The sequence below is a fragment of the Myotis lucifugus genome, unplaced genomic scaffold (genome assembly GCF_000147115.1).
Source record: "Myotis lucifugus unplaced genomic scaffold, Myoluc2.0 scaffold_10, whole genome shotgun sequence".
In the NCBI taxonomy this organism is placed as follows: Eukaryota; Metazoa; Chordata; class Mammalia; order Chiroptera; family Vespertilionidae; genus Myotis; species Myotis lucifugus.
In genome coordinates this window covers 6,137,651-6,153,802 of record NW_005871058.1, presented here as the reverse complement: position 1 = coordinate 6,153,802, position 16,152 = coordinate 6,137,651, and the positions used below count along the sequence as shown (strand labels likewise).

Sequence of the window (16,152 nt, the reverse complement as noted above, 5' to 3'; positions counted from 1 at the left end):
TACTGAAAATAAGTTGTAAATATCCTTGGATAACTATTTTCTGCTGAAAAAAAAAGAAGTGGCCCTAGCTGTTTTGGCTCAGTGGATAGAGTGTTGGCCTGCAGACTGAAGGGTCCCAGGTTTTGATTCTAGTCAAGGGCACATGCCCGGGTTGTGGGCTAGATCCCCAGTAGGGGGCATGCAAGAGGTACCCAATTAATGATTCTCATGATTGATGTTTCTATCTCCCTCTCCATTCCTCTCTGAAATAAAAAATATATGTTAAAAAAAAGATACAAGTGTTATTAGTGTAATTATAGGTCATGTAATGGAAGGAGTAATCTTTATCTTAAAATTTTTAAACATTTCCTTTATATTTGATAAAATTTCTCAATATCACCTTAATCTATTCTGGATTTCATTTTTATATGTGGGAAGCAGTATCCCACATGCACCAGTAATATAGTAAGCAGTAACAAAATATCTAATATTAATGATCCTCACAACAACTCTATAAGTCATTACTGCTATTTTACAGATAAACTGGAAGTTGCATCTGGTGAACTTCTGATCTTCTGGTTCCTTTCCTCCTCAGTGCTCATGTTCCATTGGTAATGGCACATTTATTTCATAACTAGAGACCCGGTGCACAACATTCATGCACTGCAGGGAGGGTGGGAGAGATCCCCTCAGCCCGGCCTGTGCCCTTTAGCAATCCGGGAGCCCTTGGAGGATGTCCGACTGATGGCTTAGGCCCGCAGAGGCAGGAGAGGCTCCCGCCACCGCCGCTGCACTCACCAGCCATCAGCCCGGCTTGTGGCTGAGCGGCACTCCCCCTGTGGGAGCGCACTGACCACCAGAGGACAGCTCCTGCATTGAGCGTTTGCCCCCTGATGATCAGTGTGCGTCATAGCAACCGGTTCTGCCGTTCAGTCTATTTGCATATTACCCTGCAGGATCAGGCCTAAACCAGCAGTCGGACATCCCTCTCACAATCTGGGACCGCTGGCTCCTAACCACTCACCTGTCTGCCTGCCTGCCTCCCTGATGGCCCTTAACCGCCTCTGCGTGCTGTCCTGATGGCCCCCAACTGCCTTCCCCTGCTGGCCTGATCACCCCTAAATGCTTGCTCCCCTGCCGGCCTGTTCACCCCTAACTGCTTGATCCCCTGCAGGCCTGATGGCCCCTAACTGCTTGCTCCCCTGCCCACCTGATCACCCCTAACCGCCTCTGCCTCAGCCCCTGCCATCGTGGCTTTGTCTGGAAAGAAGTCGGACGTCCGGAAGATGTCCAGTCAACCTGGTCTAATTAGCATATTACCCTTTTATTAGTATAGATAATATTTGGTGAATGTGTTTCCCCACTAAAAAATAGTTCTATGAGGAGGGCAGGGCTAGGTTTGGTTCCTCCCACTGTGTCTCTATGTGGTTATCTTTGCCATATCATAGAGACTTGCTAAATGTGGAATCCAAACAAATACAACTACTCATTAAGTCATCCACTACATTTATATAAGACGTACTTTTGCCGTCGTTCTTTTAGTTTTATCCTCTCAATTGCCTCCACATTTTCTTTGGGAATGGCATCAATGAGATCACTCAGTTCCACCAGGCGAGACTCTACTTTTACCAGCTTTTGGAGTGGGTTGAGGCTGCCAACCTCACTATCTCCGATGCAGAATTTGTATACTTGATTAATTTTTTTACTAAGAGAGTCTATCAGTTTTTCCTGAGAGTGAGAAGAAAAGGAAAGCAGAAAACAACATCACATCACTATTTGCTTGTTCAATAAATGTAAAGTTCTGTTTTACTATAGTATAATGAAAAGGCTTTTATATAATACTAAATGTTTCCTTTAAAAGAAAAACTTCAGTGTGACTTAGAAGAGTGAGAAAATGCAGCAATGATATTTATAACAATTTATAGTCAGATCATTGCTACAGTAACACCTTGGATTATTTTCTTTAAAAATATTTTATTCTAGGTATAAAAGTAATTGTGATTTTTTTTTTTAATGTTTTTGTGTATCTGATTCCCTGGGCATTCACGTAGAGGTGACATACACATTTAAATCCTGTCTTGCCACTGCAATGCAATTCCTTGCAGCATTGCAGGTGAGCCTCCTTTTTTTGCACTTATTAGTCTAATTGCTAAAACTGTAATCATCCTGTCTAATAGTTATTTGCATGCATGCCTTATCTCCCTGTCTAGACTGTAAGCACCTGGAGGGCAGGAGCTATTTCTTAGGTTAACACTTATACCTAAAACAGCACCTTGCACATAACTGTGCACTTACTAAATGTTTGCTGAATAAATGAATGCATTCTCTCAGAGGAAAAGAACAGTTACAGGAAAACAGATTCCCTGGCTGGCCTACAAAAGCCTTTGGGGAAGTTTAAATTTCACTCTCTCCATTGGGAAGTCATGGCAGTATTCTAGTCTAAACAGAGGCTTAGGCCAAACCTTGCTGATCCCTGTACCTGGCTACTCCTTCGTCTTAACACGTAGTTGATATGCTCGAGCTTGTAGGTAACTTGTTTCGGGATGTCTTTCGGGACCGAAAGATAATTCTCATCCTCTTTCTCTTCTGGGGGCTCGGCATTCGCAGTTAAGAGGGTCTCAATAAACTGCTGGGCAAGGTTAAGGTGTCTCCAGAGAGCATTCTGCCCGAATGCCTGCTTCTGCTCAAGAAGATGAGAATCACCATGAAGCCAAGGAGGAAAAATAACACTCAAGACAGATGTGGCTCCTGGAGTCGTGGGACTCCTTACAGAGCCACCAACAATTACAGGTCAAGATCTATTACCAGGAGGTGACTTCCAACAGCTTGTTTCTCCCACCTCCTACTTTAACCACCTTTCCAATGGTTCTATTTACCATAAAGCCCCCGTTTTTCAAAATTTTTTCCATTTCCTATTTATATTAAAATATGCTTTTTAAAGAAAACTTAGGGAAGTCTGAAATAATATAAAAGGAACAAGTAAAAGAACAAAGCAAAAGTCCTATTTGCCATTCAGCTTATTTTTTTCCCTCTCCCTTTCTAAATAACACCTATTGTATTTCCCATTTATATTAACAGCACATTTCTTTAGAAAACTTCAGAAATACAGAAAAATGAAAGGTAAAGTAACCCATCAAAGGACGGAAGTATACATTGGATGTGAAAAAACAATATTGCTGCACTGTGAGTCATTTCAAAAATACATTGAACACTAGTTCTCAGAAAAAGCAACTTTAACGTGAGAATGGTTAACTGACGGAAATTTCTGAAGGAGACTTCTTGAACACAAACGTTTTAGAGATGGATGGGCAGGAGCCTTTTGTTTGTTTGTTTTTTTAAGTTCCTCCTGTTAAACGAGAGGAAAAGACAAGGAGAGATGTTTTCTTAAGGTAAGAACAGCGTGAGAAATAGAATCAGGGGACGAGGTTAAAGAAAATACTCATGAAAAAGAGATTGAGGGCCTGGCTCTAACGAGCACGAGGACAAAGAAAAGGGAAGCTCCAGATGCAGGCCTAGACGATCGAGACCGCTGACAGATTCTCGGCGGCGGTCCTGGACTGCGGGGAACTGGAGCCCCAGCTCTCTGAGCACCAGCTCTCTGAGCACCGCCCCGCCTCCCTGACCCCCAACAGGAACAGGGAAAGATGGAGCTAGACCTGGAGCTGCCTCCGGGCACGGGCGGCGGCAGTGGCGGCGGCGGCGGGCCCCCCGGAGGTCTAACAGCGCCCCTCTGGTCCACGGCCTCAGTGACACTTGGCCGGTGTTCCAGGCCGAGGCGCCGAGCGCCAGGCGCAACAGCACCACGTTCCCGAACCGCCCTGGCCTGCTGCTCCCAGCCTCCCTGTCCGCAGGCACAGCCGCCTATTGCACCAGATCCAACAGGAGGAGGGCATGGACTTGATCAACCGAGAGACCGAGGTGCAGAACGCAGTGCAGATCAGCCACTCCTGGAGGAAAGTTTCAGCCTGAGTGACAATGATGTGGAGAAATACGCCTCCCCGAAGCGCATCGGTTGCATTCCGGTGTCACCAAGCACCATCTGCCCCCACCCGGGGAATCGGGAAGCAGTGCTTTTCACCATCCTTGCAAAGTTTTGTGAGTAGCCATGGATTGCCTCCAAGTCCGATTCCCAGCCCAACGACCCGATTTGCTACTCGAAGAAGCCAGAGTCCCATTAATGGCATTAGACCAAGTGTTCTTGGACCATTGAAAAGAAAATGTGAAATGGAGACTGATTATCAGCCAAAGAGATTTTTTCCAGGGCATCACCAACATGCTGTCTTCTGACGTCGTGCAGCTGTCAGATCCTGGTGTGTGTGTATCTTCTGATGCTCTGGATGGAAACAGCAGCAGTACTGGCTCTTCCTGTAACTCGCCAGCGAAAGTCAGTACTACCACCGACTCCCGGAGTCACCTGCCCAGGCGGCCTCTCCATTTATTCCAGTAGATGAACTTTCATCTAAGTGACTCACCCACCCATCCCTGAGACTCGGTTGTTTTGTTTTGTCGTAATTTTTTTGCAATGGAGAGAAAAATCAAGTTGGATTAAGCACTGAACTTTGTCAGTTATTTGAGGCTATTTCCTATTTGACCCCTTTTCTTTTTTTGGAATTTCCTGAACCGAACTGTTGGTATTCTAGAGAACTTTTATGTCAGGTTCCTGTGGATTACTTCAGTGTAGTAATATTTTCAGATGTTTTCCCAATAAGTGCGTTGAAGTATACATCTTTATGCTGCTAATATGTCTAAATACATACGTTATCCCTTGATTTAAAAAAAAATAATTGAGAGCTCTATTTATTTATGGGATTATTAAGTTCTGATGCAAATATAAATGTTGAATAATAATAATAAAAAAGATGCAGGCCTACTCTTGACAGAGAAACCAAATGTCAGTCCAATCCCTGGAGCTGCCACAAGGTGGCAGGCCCAGCCCAGAGCTCGGAGGAGGAGGGGCTGCAGGGGGAGGTGTGCCTGCTTCCTGAGGTTCAGTGGGGCAGGATGGTGGAAGACTCCCAGGATAAGAACATGGGATGCCTTCCAACAGAATGGGAAGTGATCCGACCAGAGCAATAGATAGAAGGAATCATTGTTATCAAAATTGGATAGGAATGGGGAGATGTCTAGATGCTATTTAAAGTTCCTTTCCAACTCAAGGATTCTGTAAGCCTTATCCATGTCGCATTCTACTGTGTGCTTAATGTAAACAACCCCCAATTGAACTGGATCAGTGCCCTATTGAAAGGAAAATTAAACCAGAGATGACTACATTCTGCAAATTAAACGATGGAATAGCTTACATTCCATTTCAAGTCCAATGAAAGTGAGCAAACAGCCGCTACACAAAATGGATGAATCTCAGACATAATGTTGAGAGAAAGAAGCCAGGCAAGCCAGGCATGTTACACGGTTCCATCTATCTCAAGCTCAGTGGTCACCTTCAAAAGCATAGAAGTGAGGGAGAAGTGAGGATAGTGGTCACCTTCAAGGGATGGCAAGAGGCTTCTGGGAGTGCTGATCATGGTGTCTTCCCTGATCTAGGGAGTGGTACGGGGCTGTGCTTACTTTGAGAAAATTCTTTGAGAGGTACACTTATGATTTGTGCACATTTGAATATTACATTAAATCTATGCCTGAATTTAAAATTTTACTACCAAAGTAATATACTGAATTAATGAAAAGTGTTTTTTAGGGGATTAAGTACAGTTAGGAGTGTGGAAGTTTTGAAAGAATAAAATTGATTTCATAGGTCATAATTGACTATGGCGCCAAAGTAACTGATAATTTTGTGAATGTCAAAATTAGGTGCAACTGTTTATTTACTCATAAAGGATTATGTTTTGCAAGTGTTGAGATCTGAAAGAATGGGAATGGGAAAGCAAGAAAATTCTAAGAAAATAATACTTTCCCCTGACAATTTGTTTGCTCTCTTCCCCCTTTCCACCCCAGCATTCTATATCCCTAAGAGAGAGTGCTTTTTCCCAGAGAGGGTAATACATGAATGCCAAAATTACGCCTGTGACCGCAATCTCAGTCTTTTAAAAGTCATTTTCAGATAAGCTGTACAAGGTTGCCTCAAAGTTTAAGAGTACTGAAAATGTTACATTTTTTTATAGCTGCCCTAAACTTGGATGAAAGGGGCTTGGTGGGAAGGAGGGGCACTATTACATTATCTGACATTTTTCATGTCAATCGGCTTCAGAATTATTTAAACAAAATTGAAGGGTGGAAACAACCCAAGTATCCATCAACAGATGAATGGATAAATAACGTGGTAAATAAATACAACAGAATATTTTTCAGTCATCAAAGGAATTCTGATACACACTACAACATGGATGAACCTTGAAAAAAATGCTAAGTGAAATAAGCCAGGCATAAAAGGACAGCTATTGTGTGATTTTGTTTATATGCGGTACCTAAAGTAGGCGAATTTATAGAGGAAGAAAGTAGACTGGGAAGATAGAGGAATGGGGAAATACTATCATTGTTTAGTGGATACAGAGTTTCTATTTGGGATGATGGAAAATTCTATAAATAGTGGTGAAGGTTGCACAATATTGTGAATATATTTAATGCCACTGAATTGTAACACTTAAAATGGATAAATGGTAAATTTTATGTTATGTATATTTTATCACAATTTTAAAAAATGAAGCATTGAAGAACTAAAAGGTAGCTAGCACCACACTTCTTGCTCTAACAGTGTGCGACCTGACCATATCCCCTCCTCACTCAGGGTGCTGTACCACCCTAGGAAGTGTGTGTGGGGGGGAAGGGGTGCTTTTGGTAACCCTGCCTACCAACGGGTAGGGAAGGACAATCATCGACTGATACAGTTCCCCCAAGTCTACTTCTGCTTGAAAATCAAGTTCATAACCATAAATGTGGTATTCACCTCACATATCAGCATGAATTTTTATCTTATGATTTTTACAAGAAAACCAATGCTAGTTGGAGTTGTGGGTCTAGAAACTAACCTAATCATTCATTCAACAAACATTTATTGAGCACCTCCTGTAGGGACACTAAACAGCGAAGAAGGGTAAGAAACCCCTGCCCTCGAGGGGTTTGCATCCAGCTGGGAGAGACTAACATGTAAATAAGTGAGCACATTAGCGTGTGTTACAGGTCCTCCCATAGTGACTAACTACACAAGCCCCAGGAGGCCAAAATTTATCATAAGCTCAGAGTTGGTCAGATATTCCATTGTGTTGATTCAGTCCTTCCTCTGTCAATTATTTACTCCTTAAATTTCTACCAAAATGATCACAGGCAGCGAGCTACTTCATATGTACTAGTATACACTCTGCCTAAAAGAAATGTTTTTATGGGGGAAAAAATCTCAACAACATACTTGGTCATAATTAGAGCAACATTTTAAGAGAAGCCCAATGCCAATTTGAATGCTTTGTGTCTTACTATGTAAGTGGACTGTTACGTACTGGCAAGATTAGTCCAAGCTGGTTTTCTGCCTGTGTCATCAACCTGAGGCTTGTGGTTTACTGTTCATTCTCCCATTCCGGTGCTTAGGACTGAGGTAAATGCAAATTCTTGTCATGAGCCAAAATAAGATTGCTATAGGCAAAGCATGCTTACCTGGGAATCTGAATCAAATTCTCCAAAACTAAATAGCCTGGACCTTAACTCCAGCTCTGCGGCTTTTTCCTCTTCTCTCACGCAGTTATCTCTAAGCATTTCCTTCTGCTCCAAAAGGAACTCGATGTTTGAATTTCTATGACAAAAGAAAGAGGCTTGTCTGTAGTGTGTGGTTTGATGCAATAAACCATCACCCAGGAGCATCGACACTCTTCCAGATCGTGTGTTAGCAGCCGATGTCCAGCAAGCCAAACCCGAGATTATATGTGAAGACATTGCCAACATACATGCAACTTCTCAGGTTGAAATGAGAAGAATGCACAGGGGCTGTTTTGAACCACCGTCCGGAAGCATTTTCTTCCCCTCTCCTACTTCCCTGACTCCCCCAGTAGAGAGCAGCAAAGCCGAGGTGTCGGGAACTCAAGTTGTGGTGAGATCTTGTCTGTGTTCCCAAACTAGGGTTCAAAATAGAGACCTCTGACTCCCTCACCTAGACATTCCGATAGAGATCTGGAGATGGGTTCGGACATGGGTCCCCTTTTCCTGCCCAACCATACCCACCCGTCCCTCAAAATCATATTGTCGGAGATAGGGGCACCGGAGCTGTAAGGACTGGGAGAGAGGAGACATGGATTAAAAGGATACATGAGTGGCAACAGGTGGCTGTGAGAGTATGATTTTTAGGTTCATAACTTCTGAACAAGTTAATCTGTCCCAAAGTTCAATGAAGTTGAATAATTAAGAAAATTGCCACCTTCTGGCCCAGACGACTGTTCTGAAAAAGCTTCTACACAGTTTTAGAATAGGTAGATACAAAGATCTGTTCTCTGCGACTTGGAGCTGTTGACCAAAATGGTAATAATATAAAATTTTACAATAGGAAGGAGTGTTGTGAGTCAGCAAATCAGCCTCCTTCCCCTGACAGAAGTCCCTTTTATCACAGCCCTGATACGTTGATATCACATTACAAAATGATACAATATTTAAGTCACCAAAAAAGGCTGTTTTGCTGAGGAGAGTCACAGCCAAGGAAAATGCATTTGTCAGCACTAATTCCAAAGCATGGTGTGATTAGCCAGATGATAGGGCAAAAAATGGGCGTGAACAAAAACTAAGGCAGTAAGTGACCCTTCCGTTCTTTTGAATCGTTTATTATTGCTAGTTAGGAAAATATTTTGACATGTGAAAGGAAGTAGGGACTAAAATGAAACTAAAGCCAGTCTATTCTGTGTACATATAGCTTCAGCTCTTCATACCGGACAATGTAAATATCGTTCATAAACATTTCACCTTAAATCCAGAGAGACCGCCAGGAAGAACCAATCGTGAATAAGTTGGACTCCGTCTCTGGTTAGAATTCGAGTAATAGGATAAATCTACTTGTTTTCAATGACTTACATCTTATCCTGTAAAAATTTTTCTCTTTTATTCACTTCTTCGAGGTTTTCATCTACATCTTGGGAATACTGCACCAAGGTCAGGTTCTGCTCCTCCAGCTCCGTGAGGACCTGAAGTAGCTCTTCTGGCTCTTTGAAATACAGCTCTGGCTCCTAATGAATCAATAATGAAGAATATAATTCACTTAACACCATGCTGCCGAGGTACACGTGACTCACCTAGAAAAACGCATTCTGGAATACCAGGCTGACTGTGAGGGAGACGTGGGTGGAGATGGCAGAGGAGCCTTTCCACGGGAGAGCTGGCCTCAGGAAGGGGCTTTGGAGGTGGTAGGGGAGATGGAAGGCGTTGGGAAAGTGGAAGCAGAGGGTGAGGAAAAAGAAGTAAGGACGAAGCAGAAGAGGGAGGGCAGGAAAAAGGGAAAGGGGTCTAGGGAAAGGCAAGGGAGAAGACACAGAAGGAAGATAAAGACAGGGGGCTACATGAAGGTCATTTTCTCCCCCAATTTTAATTATTTTACATTTCCCAGAATTTTACGTGTAAGTATGCATTATTTTAAGTAAATTTAATTTTTATACACCCGTATTAATCATATTTTCCTATAGCCAGGGTGTGAAAACAAACGAAATGGCTATCAATGAATGAATGGATAAAGAAAATGTGGTATACCCATACAATGGAATGTTAACCATAAAAAGAAGGAAAGCCTGTCGCATGCTACAACATGGATGAACATGGAAGATATGCTAAGTGAAACCAGTCACAAAAGGACAAATACTGCCTGATTCCACTTTTATGAGTTATCTAAAGTAATAAAACTCTTACAACAGTGGTAGCCAGGAGCTAGAGGGAGAAGGTTAGACGAGTTGTTCAATGAGTATGGAGTTTCAGTTTTGCAATATGAAAAGTTATAGGGACCTATTGCACAATCGTGTGCATATAGTTAACACTACCATAGACTTAAAAATAGTTACGATGGTAAATTTTGTGTGTTTTTTTTACCGCCACGAAAAAAAAAATGCCTTGGGTAAGGTGTGTTTTATATAATAATAGATGGTATTTTTGGCCCTGGCTGGTTTGGCTCAGTGGATAGAGTGTCGGCCTGTGAACTGAAGGGTCCCGGGTTTGATTCCAATCAAGGACAAATGGCTGAGATGCGGGCTTGATCTCCAGTAGAGGGGTGCACAGGAGGCAGCTGATCAGTGATTCTCTCTCATCATCAATGTTTCTATCTCCCTCTCCCTTCCTCTCTGAAATCAATAAAAAAAATATTTTAAAAAATAAAGTGTTTTGTGTTTCTTTTGAGTTTCTGTAGTCATATTTAGAGTGGGGGTTAGCTCAGAGTCAATCTTATAGCCATGAAGGGCTATTTTGTTGAAGGTCAATTTATCTTACAGTTCAGCTCCTCAAATTATCTCAAGCCCCAGTGAAATGATAAGCATCCAGGAAGTGGCTATTTTTTATAGGAAAACTATAGGTGAGATGTCTCCCAAATTATTACCTACTTTAGCATTTTTTTTTCATAAAATGTCTCATGACAAAGATGAACTATATATACAACTGAGGAGCAGTATCAAAATCATATTTTTCTTCTGGAAAGTTATGGAATATTTGGAACAGAAAATTTTAATTTCAAAAGAAGAAATGAATATATTACCCAACACAATATTTAAATCAAGAAATATAATCTGGTTACCATTTCAAAGTCCATTTCATCATCTATCAAGCATTCCAAACTGTCTTCTGAACTTTCAGATTGGCTGTAAAGAAAAGAAAAAAAAAGATGCCTGATTTCTGAGTCATTTTCTGACAACAGGTTTGCTTTCACTTCTAAATTTTCTTTGGAACCTCAAACCTAATTTTTGTTCAATAGCCTGCTTAGCCTTTTAGGGGACTGCTTATTTCAGGAAGCAATGGATTCCATGAGTGTGTCAAAGAAAACTAGATTCACCCAGACAAGGGTGACATATGCAAACAATGAGACCACTAGGAAGAGCTATCCCTGACAGTACCAATTATTTGAGGTGCATCTATAGAGTCAGGTAATTTTCTTAGAGAAACACATGACAACCTACATTGCACATCCATTTTGTTCACTTTAACTCAGTCTTCTTGAAAAGCTGAATGTGCCTTAGTGCTCAAAACCAAGCTTGTACCCCTGAGTGATACCATATTTGCTTTTTAAAGAGCAGGTTTTATTTTTAAAAATATCTTCCAATGAGAGAATGTGGGCTCCAGAGTGATAATTTACATCATTAAAGAATTATGTGGAAAACTCTTTAAGAGGGATATATTGAAAATGATTGCAGTATTAAAGAAGTAGGAACTTTCAAGTAGAGGTCAGTGATGATGGGGAAAGTGAGTAAATGGGTTGGGGGAGGGAGGACATGAAAGAATGAAATCATGGAAACCAAGATTAGAAAGGATGAAAGGACAGTCTACAGAGGAAATATTTGCAAACCACACAAAGTCACAAAGTACTAGTATCTAAATATGTAAAGAATTCTCAAAAAACCAAGATGGCAGCATAGGTAAACACTGGAAATTGCTGCCTCCCACAACAACTTCAAAAATACAACGAAAAGACAAAACGGACATCATACAGAGCTACAAGAAGGCTGGCTGAGTGGAAATTCTATAACTAGAAGGAAAGAGAAAAGCACACTGAGACTCAGAGGAGGTGCGGAAGTAAAGTGCAGAGGTATGGAGGCTCGGGTGCGCGCGGAAAGGGGCTGGCACCTGAGGATGCGGTTGTCTTTTTGAATTGGGAGGGAGTCACAAGCTCCCGACTGCTCTGAACTCCAGTTCCGGGAAGTCTCTGGGGACCCAGGACTCATACGGGGAGAAACTGGACTGTCTGGCAGTGGGCAGAACTCGGAACTCGAGGGCGGCTTTCCCTCAGAGGTGCTGGCAGCAATTACCAGGACACTGAGACGTGCAGCCCCTTAGGGCAGGGCTGAGAATCAGCCTTAGCTGCTTGCTCCGCCCTGTTGATTCCAAGACCCCGCCCCTTCCAGGCTGCTGCAAAGCCTTTTGCATATGAATGCCCTGGCCCTTTGCAATCTGAAAATAACCTAACAAACTGCAGCTGGGCCAGACAGACCCAGAACTTCCAAGAGAAGGCCCAAGGCCCCACAGCAGCTTGCATTGCTTCACAGCTGGGCCTCATCTGGGCACCTCCAAACCCCAAACAAGGAAGGGGAATCTAGAGATCTCTTCGTAGCTCCTGCTGGGTAGTCTCAGGCAGAGGCTAAATTAGCACCTCCTTAAATCCAAGAGCCAGTGTACCCAGTGGTCAGAGTGAGACCATCCAATTACAACTCCTCAGATCCATAAGGGACACACTCAGGGGGCAGACTCAGTGAGCACCAAAGCCCCACTGAAGCAAGTCTTGCCCCAAAAGGGTGTTTTGAGCACGGAAGTTCTCCCACTGCAGATACAGCTGATTCTCACAGCCAATTGGCCTGGAGGTCAATTCCTCCCAGTGATACCTACAACAATCAAGGCTTAACTACAACAAGACTGTGCACACAGCCCACAAAGGGGTGCACCAAAAGTGTCCACCTCAGGTAATTGGGGAGGCTGAGCCACTGGGCCCTATAGGACACCTAGCACACAAAGCCACTCTACCAACACAGGGAAGCATAAAAAATGCGGAGACAAAGAAACAGGTCACAAATGACAGAAATGGAGGAAAGCAAACGACTGGATATAGAGTTCAAAACCACGGTTAGAAGGTTTTTCAAGAATTTTCTGGAAACCACCGATAAATTTAGTGAGACCCTCGAGGATATGAAAAAAGACCAACTAGAAATTAAGCATACACTGACTGAAATAAAGAATATTATACAGACTCCCAACAGCAGACCAGAGGATCGCAAGAATCAAGTCAAAGATTTGAAATACGAAGAAACAAAAAATACCCAACCAGAAAAGCAAAAAGAAAAAAGAATCTAAAAATATGAAGATAGTGTAAGGAGCCTCTGGGACAACTTCAAGTGTACCAACATCCGAATTATAGGGGTGCCAGAAGAAGAGAGAGGGCAAGGTATTGAAAACCCATTTGAAGAAATAATGACAGAAAACTTCCCCTACCTGGTGAAAGAAATAGACTTGCAAGTCCAGGAAGCGCAGAGAACTCCAAACAAAAGGAACCCAAAGAGGATCACACCAAGACACATCATAATTAAAATGCCAAGAGCAAAAGACAAAGAGAGAATCTTAAAAGCAGCAAGAGAAAAAAAGTCAGTTACCTTCAAGGGAGTCTCCATACGACTGTCAGCAGATTTCTCAACAGAAACAATGCAGGCCAGAAGAGAGTGGCAAGAAATATTCAAAGTGATGAATAGCAAGAACCTACAATCAAGATTACTTTATCCAGCAAAGCTATTATTCAGAATTGAAGGTCAAAGAGCTTCACAGATAAGGAAAAGCTAAAGGAGTTCATCACCACCAAACCAGCATTCTATGAAATGCTGAAAGGTATTCTTTAAGAAGACGAAGAAGAAAAAGGTAAAGATAAAAATTATGAACAGCAAATACATATCTATCAACAAATGAATCTAAAAATCAAGTGAATAAAAAATCTGATGAACAGAGTAAATTGGTGAATATAATAGAACCAGGGGCATGGAAAGGGAGTGGACTGACAATTCTTGGGGGGAAAGGGGTGTGGGGGTGCAGGAAGAGACTGGACAAAAATCGTACACCTATGGATGAGGACAGTGGGAGGGGTGGGAACTGAGTGGAGGAGAGCTATGGGGGTAAAAAAGAGGAACAACTGTAATAATCTGAACAATAAATATTTAATTTAAAAAAAATAAATAAAATGATTTCTATTAAAAAAAAAAGAATTCTCAAAACCCAACAGTTAATCCAGTTGGAAAACGAGCAAAAGAAATGAACGGACATTTCACCTAAGAGGATATAAAGATGTAAACAAGCTCATGAAAAGATGTTCAACACCATTACCAAGTACTGGTGAAGAGGTAAAGAAACTGGATCCCTCATACATTGCTGGTGGGAATGTAAAATGGTACAGCCACTCTGGGGAACAACTTGCATTTACTATCATCTCAGCAATTGTATTCTAGGCATTTATCCTAGAGAAATGAACTATGTTACACAAAAAGTTGTATAAATATAATTACAGTAATTTTATTCATTATAGCCCCAAATTGGAACCAATCTAGATGTTCTCCAGTGAGTGAATAATTAAATTGTAGTGTGTCCATACTACTCAGCAAAAAAAAAAAAAAGAACCAATTATTGATTATACTTAGTAAAACATCCAATCCCAAAAGGTTACATACTGTGTGATTCCATTTATATAACATCCTTAAAATTATAAAAATCATAGAAATAGAGAACACTTTAGTGGTTGCCAGGGGTTAGGGGAGGTGGAGAGAGGGAAGTGAATGTGACTATAAAGAGGCAACATGAAGAATCCTTTTGGGTATGTTCTGTATTTGATTGTCTCTCAACTGTATTAATGGCAATATCCTGGTTGTGATATTGTACTACAATTGCAAGATGTCACCATTGAGGGAATCTGGGTAAAGGGGACATAGGGTGTTTCTATATTATTTCTTATAACCATATGTAAATCTACAAATACCTCAAAATAAACATGTAATTAAAAACAAAAGTGACTGCTAAATGCCATAGCGCCCCTGGAATTCAGAGCACAGTGCCTGTGTTGACTTTTGTCATGTATGACTGTCGTGGATTCTGTGGTACTGGCTCAGATCCTTTCCTTGGGGCTGGGATTACCCAACCTGGCCATCAACATATTTTCATAAAGCTCCCTTGTGGTAGCCAGGGTTGAAACAAACAACAATGCTGTATGGTTCTACTACCTCAGTTTTGAATGATGTGGTGAATTGAAAACACATCGGCCAGCAGAGTAACATAAACAGTTGGGCAGTAGACTCTGAGAGACAAAAACCCAAGATGCAGGTGACAGGCATTTTCTGCAAACAGCAGCTGCAGGCACTTCTCAGAGAACGCAGGGAGGCCTGTAAGAGCTCAGTCACCTGTTATGATGGGTGTGACTACATGGTAGTATGTTAAAGAAAGGATAAGAGAGATATTTGGTGAAAAACATTGTTTCCAAGAGAGTTCATCAAGGAAGTACTGTACTCTGATAAGGGCGATTCGCCATTCTGTACGATGGAAGTGTGCTTCCTGCATTTTTTTCCTGCTCAAAATGTCCAGGTGAAGTCCATGTCATTGGTGATGGTGGAGGTGAAAAGAAATAACATATAATTAGAAATTAATTCTTATTATTTGGTTCAAGATACTCATTGTTCTGCGTTGATATGCCCATTACTTAAAAAAATTAGAATTATAATAATAGAAAATGAAGCTCTTTTATTCTCCTGAAATTGGATTTCAAGCATAAGAATAAAATTGAAGGCACACTGGTGGGGGGCGGGGGGCATTTGCCCAAAACGATACATGTCACAAATCAGGGACATAAATTGTGAAATAAGAGTCATGGTTCTATTTTTACCTAATCATATATGTTTCTAATCACAGGGTTTTTTTAATTGAAGGGAAAAAAATGTTGGACACTTCAATTGTTACATTGGTGGAGATACCTACCATTGACACATACAAGTCACCCGTGCACTTGTTCCCCACATTTACATGCACTTGTTCCCTCCACATCTACATGGAATTGTTCTCCCCATGTCTACATGCACGTGTTCCCCCCATGTCTACATGCACTTGTTCCCCCCACATCTACATGAAATTGTTCCCGCACGTCTTCATGCACTTGTTCCCCCCATGTCTACATGCACTTGTTCCCTCCACATCTACATGGAATTGTTCCCCCCATGTCTTCATGCACGTGTTCCCCCCATGTCTACATGCACGTGTTCCCCCCATGTCTTCATGCACGTGTTCCCCCCATGTCTACATGCACGTGTTCCCCCCATGTCTACATGCAATTGTTCCCCCCACATCTGCATACACTTGTTCCCCCCCACATCTTCATGCACTTGTTCCCCCACGTCTTCATGCACGTGTTCCCCCCATATCTACATGCACTTGTTCCCCCCATGTCTACATGCACTTGTTCCCTCCACATCTACATGGAATTGTTCCCCCCATGTCTTCATGCACTTGTTCCCCCCAGGTCTACATGCATTTGTTCTCCCCATGTCTACA

The 16,152-nt window shown here is 42.0% G+C and overlaps 1 protein-coding gene and 1 pseudogene across 1 annotated transcript in view; one reads left to right on the top strand and one right to left on the bottom strand.

The window, feature by feature from the left end:
• CCDC38 (coiled-coil domain containing 38) overlaps positions 1–16,152 on the bottom strand; it is a 36,114-nt gene that overhangs the window by 3,769 nt on the left and 16,193 nt on the right. Inside the window, exons 9-12 of the mRNA XM_023749821.1 lie at positions 10,673–10,736; positions 8,977–9,128; positions 7,579–7,714; positions 1,502–1,707 (exon numbers count right to left, since the gene is read on the bottom strand). Of these exons, the coding sequence (XP_023605589.1) occupies positions 1,502–1,707; positions 7,579–7,714; positions 8,977–9,128; positions 10,673–10,736 (558 nt within the window). The remainder of the gene's footprint in view (positions 1–1,501; positions 1,708–7,578; positions 7,715–8,976; positions 9,129–10,672; positions 10,737–16,152) is intronic.
• On the top strand, positions 2,719–5,665 carry LOC102440653 (annotated as a pseudogene).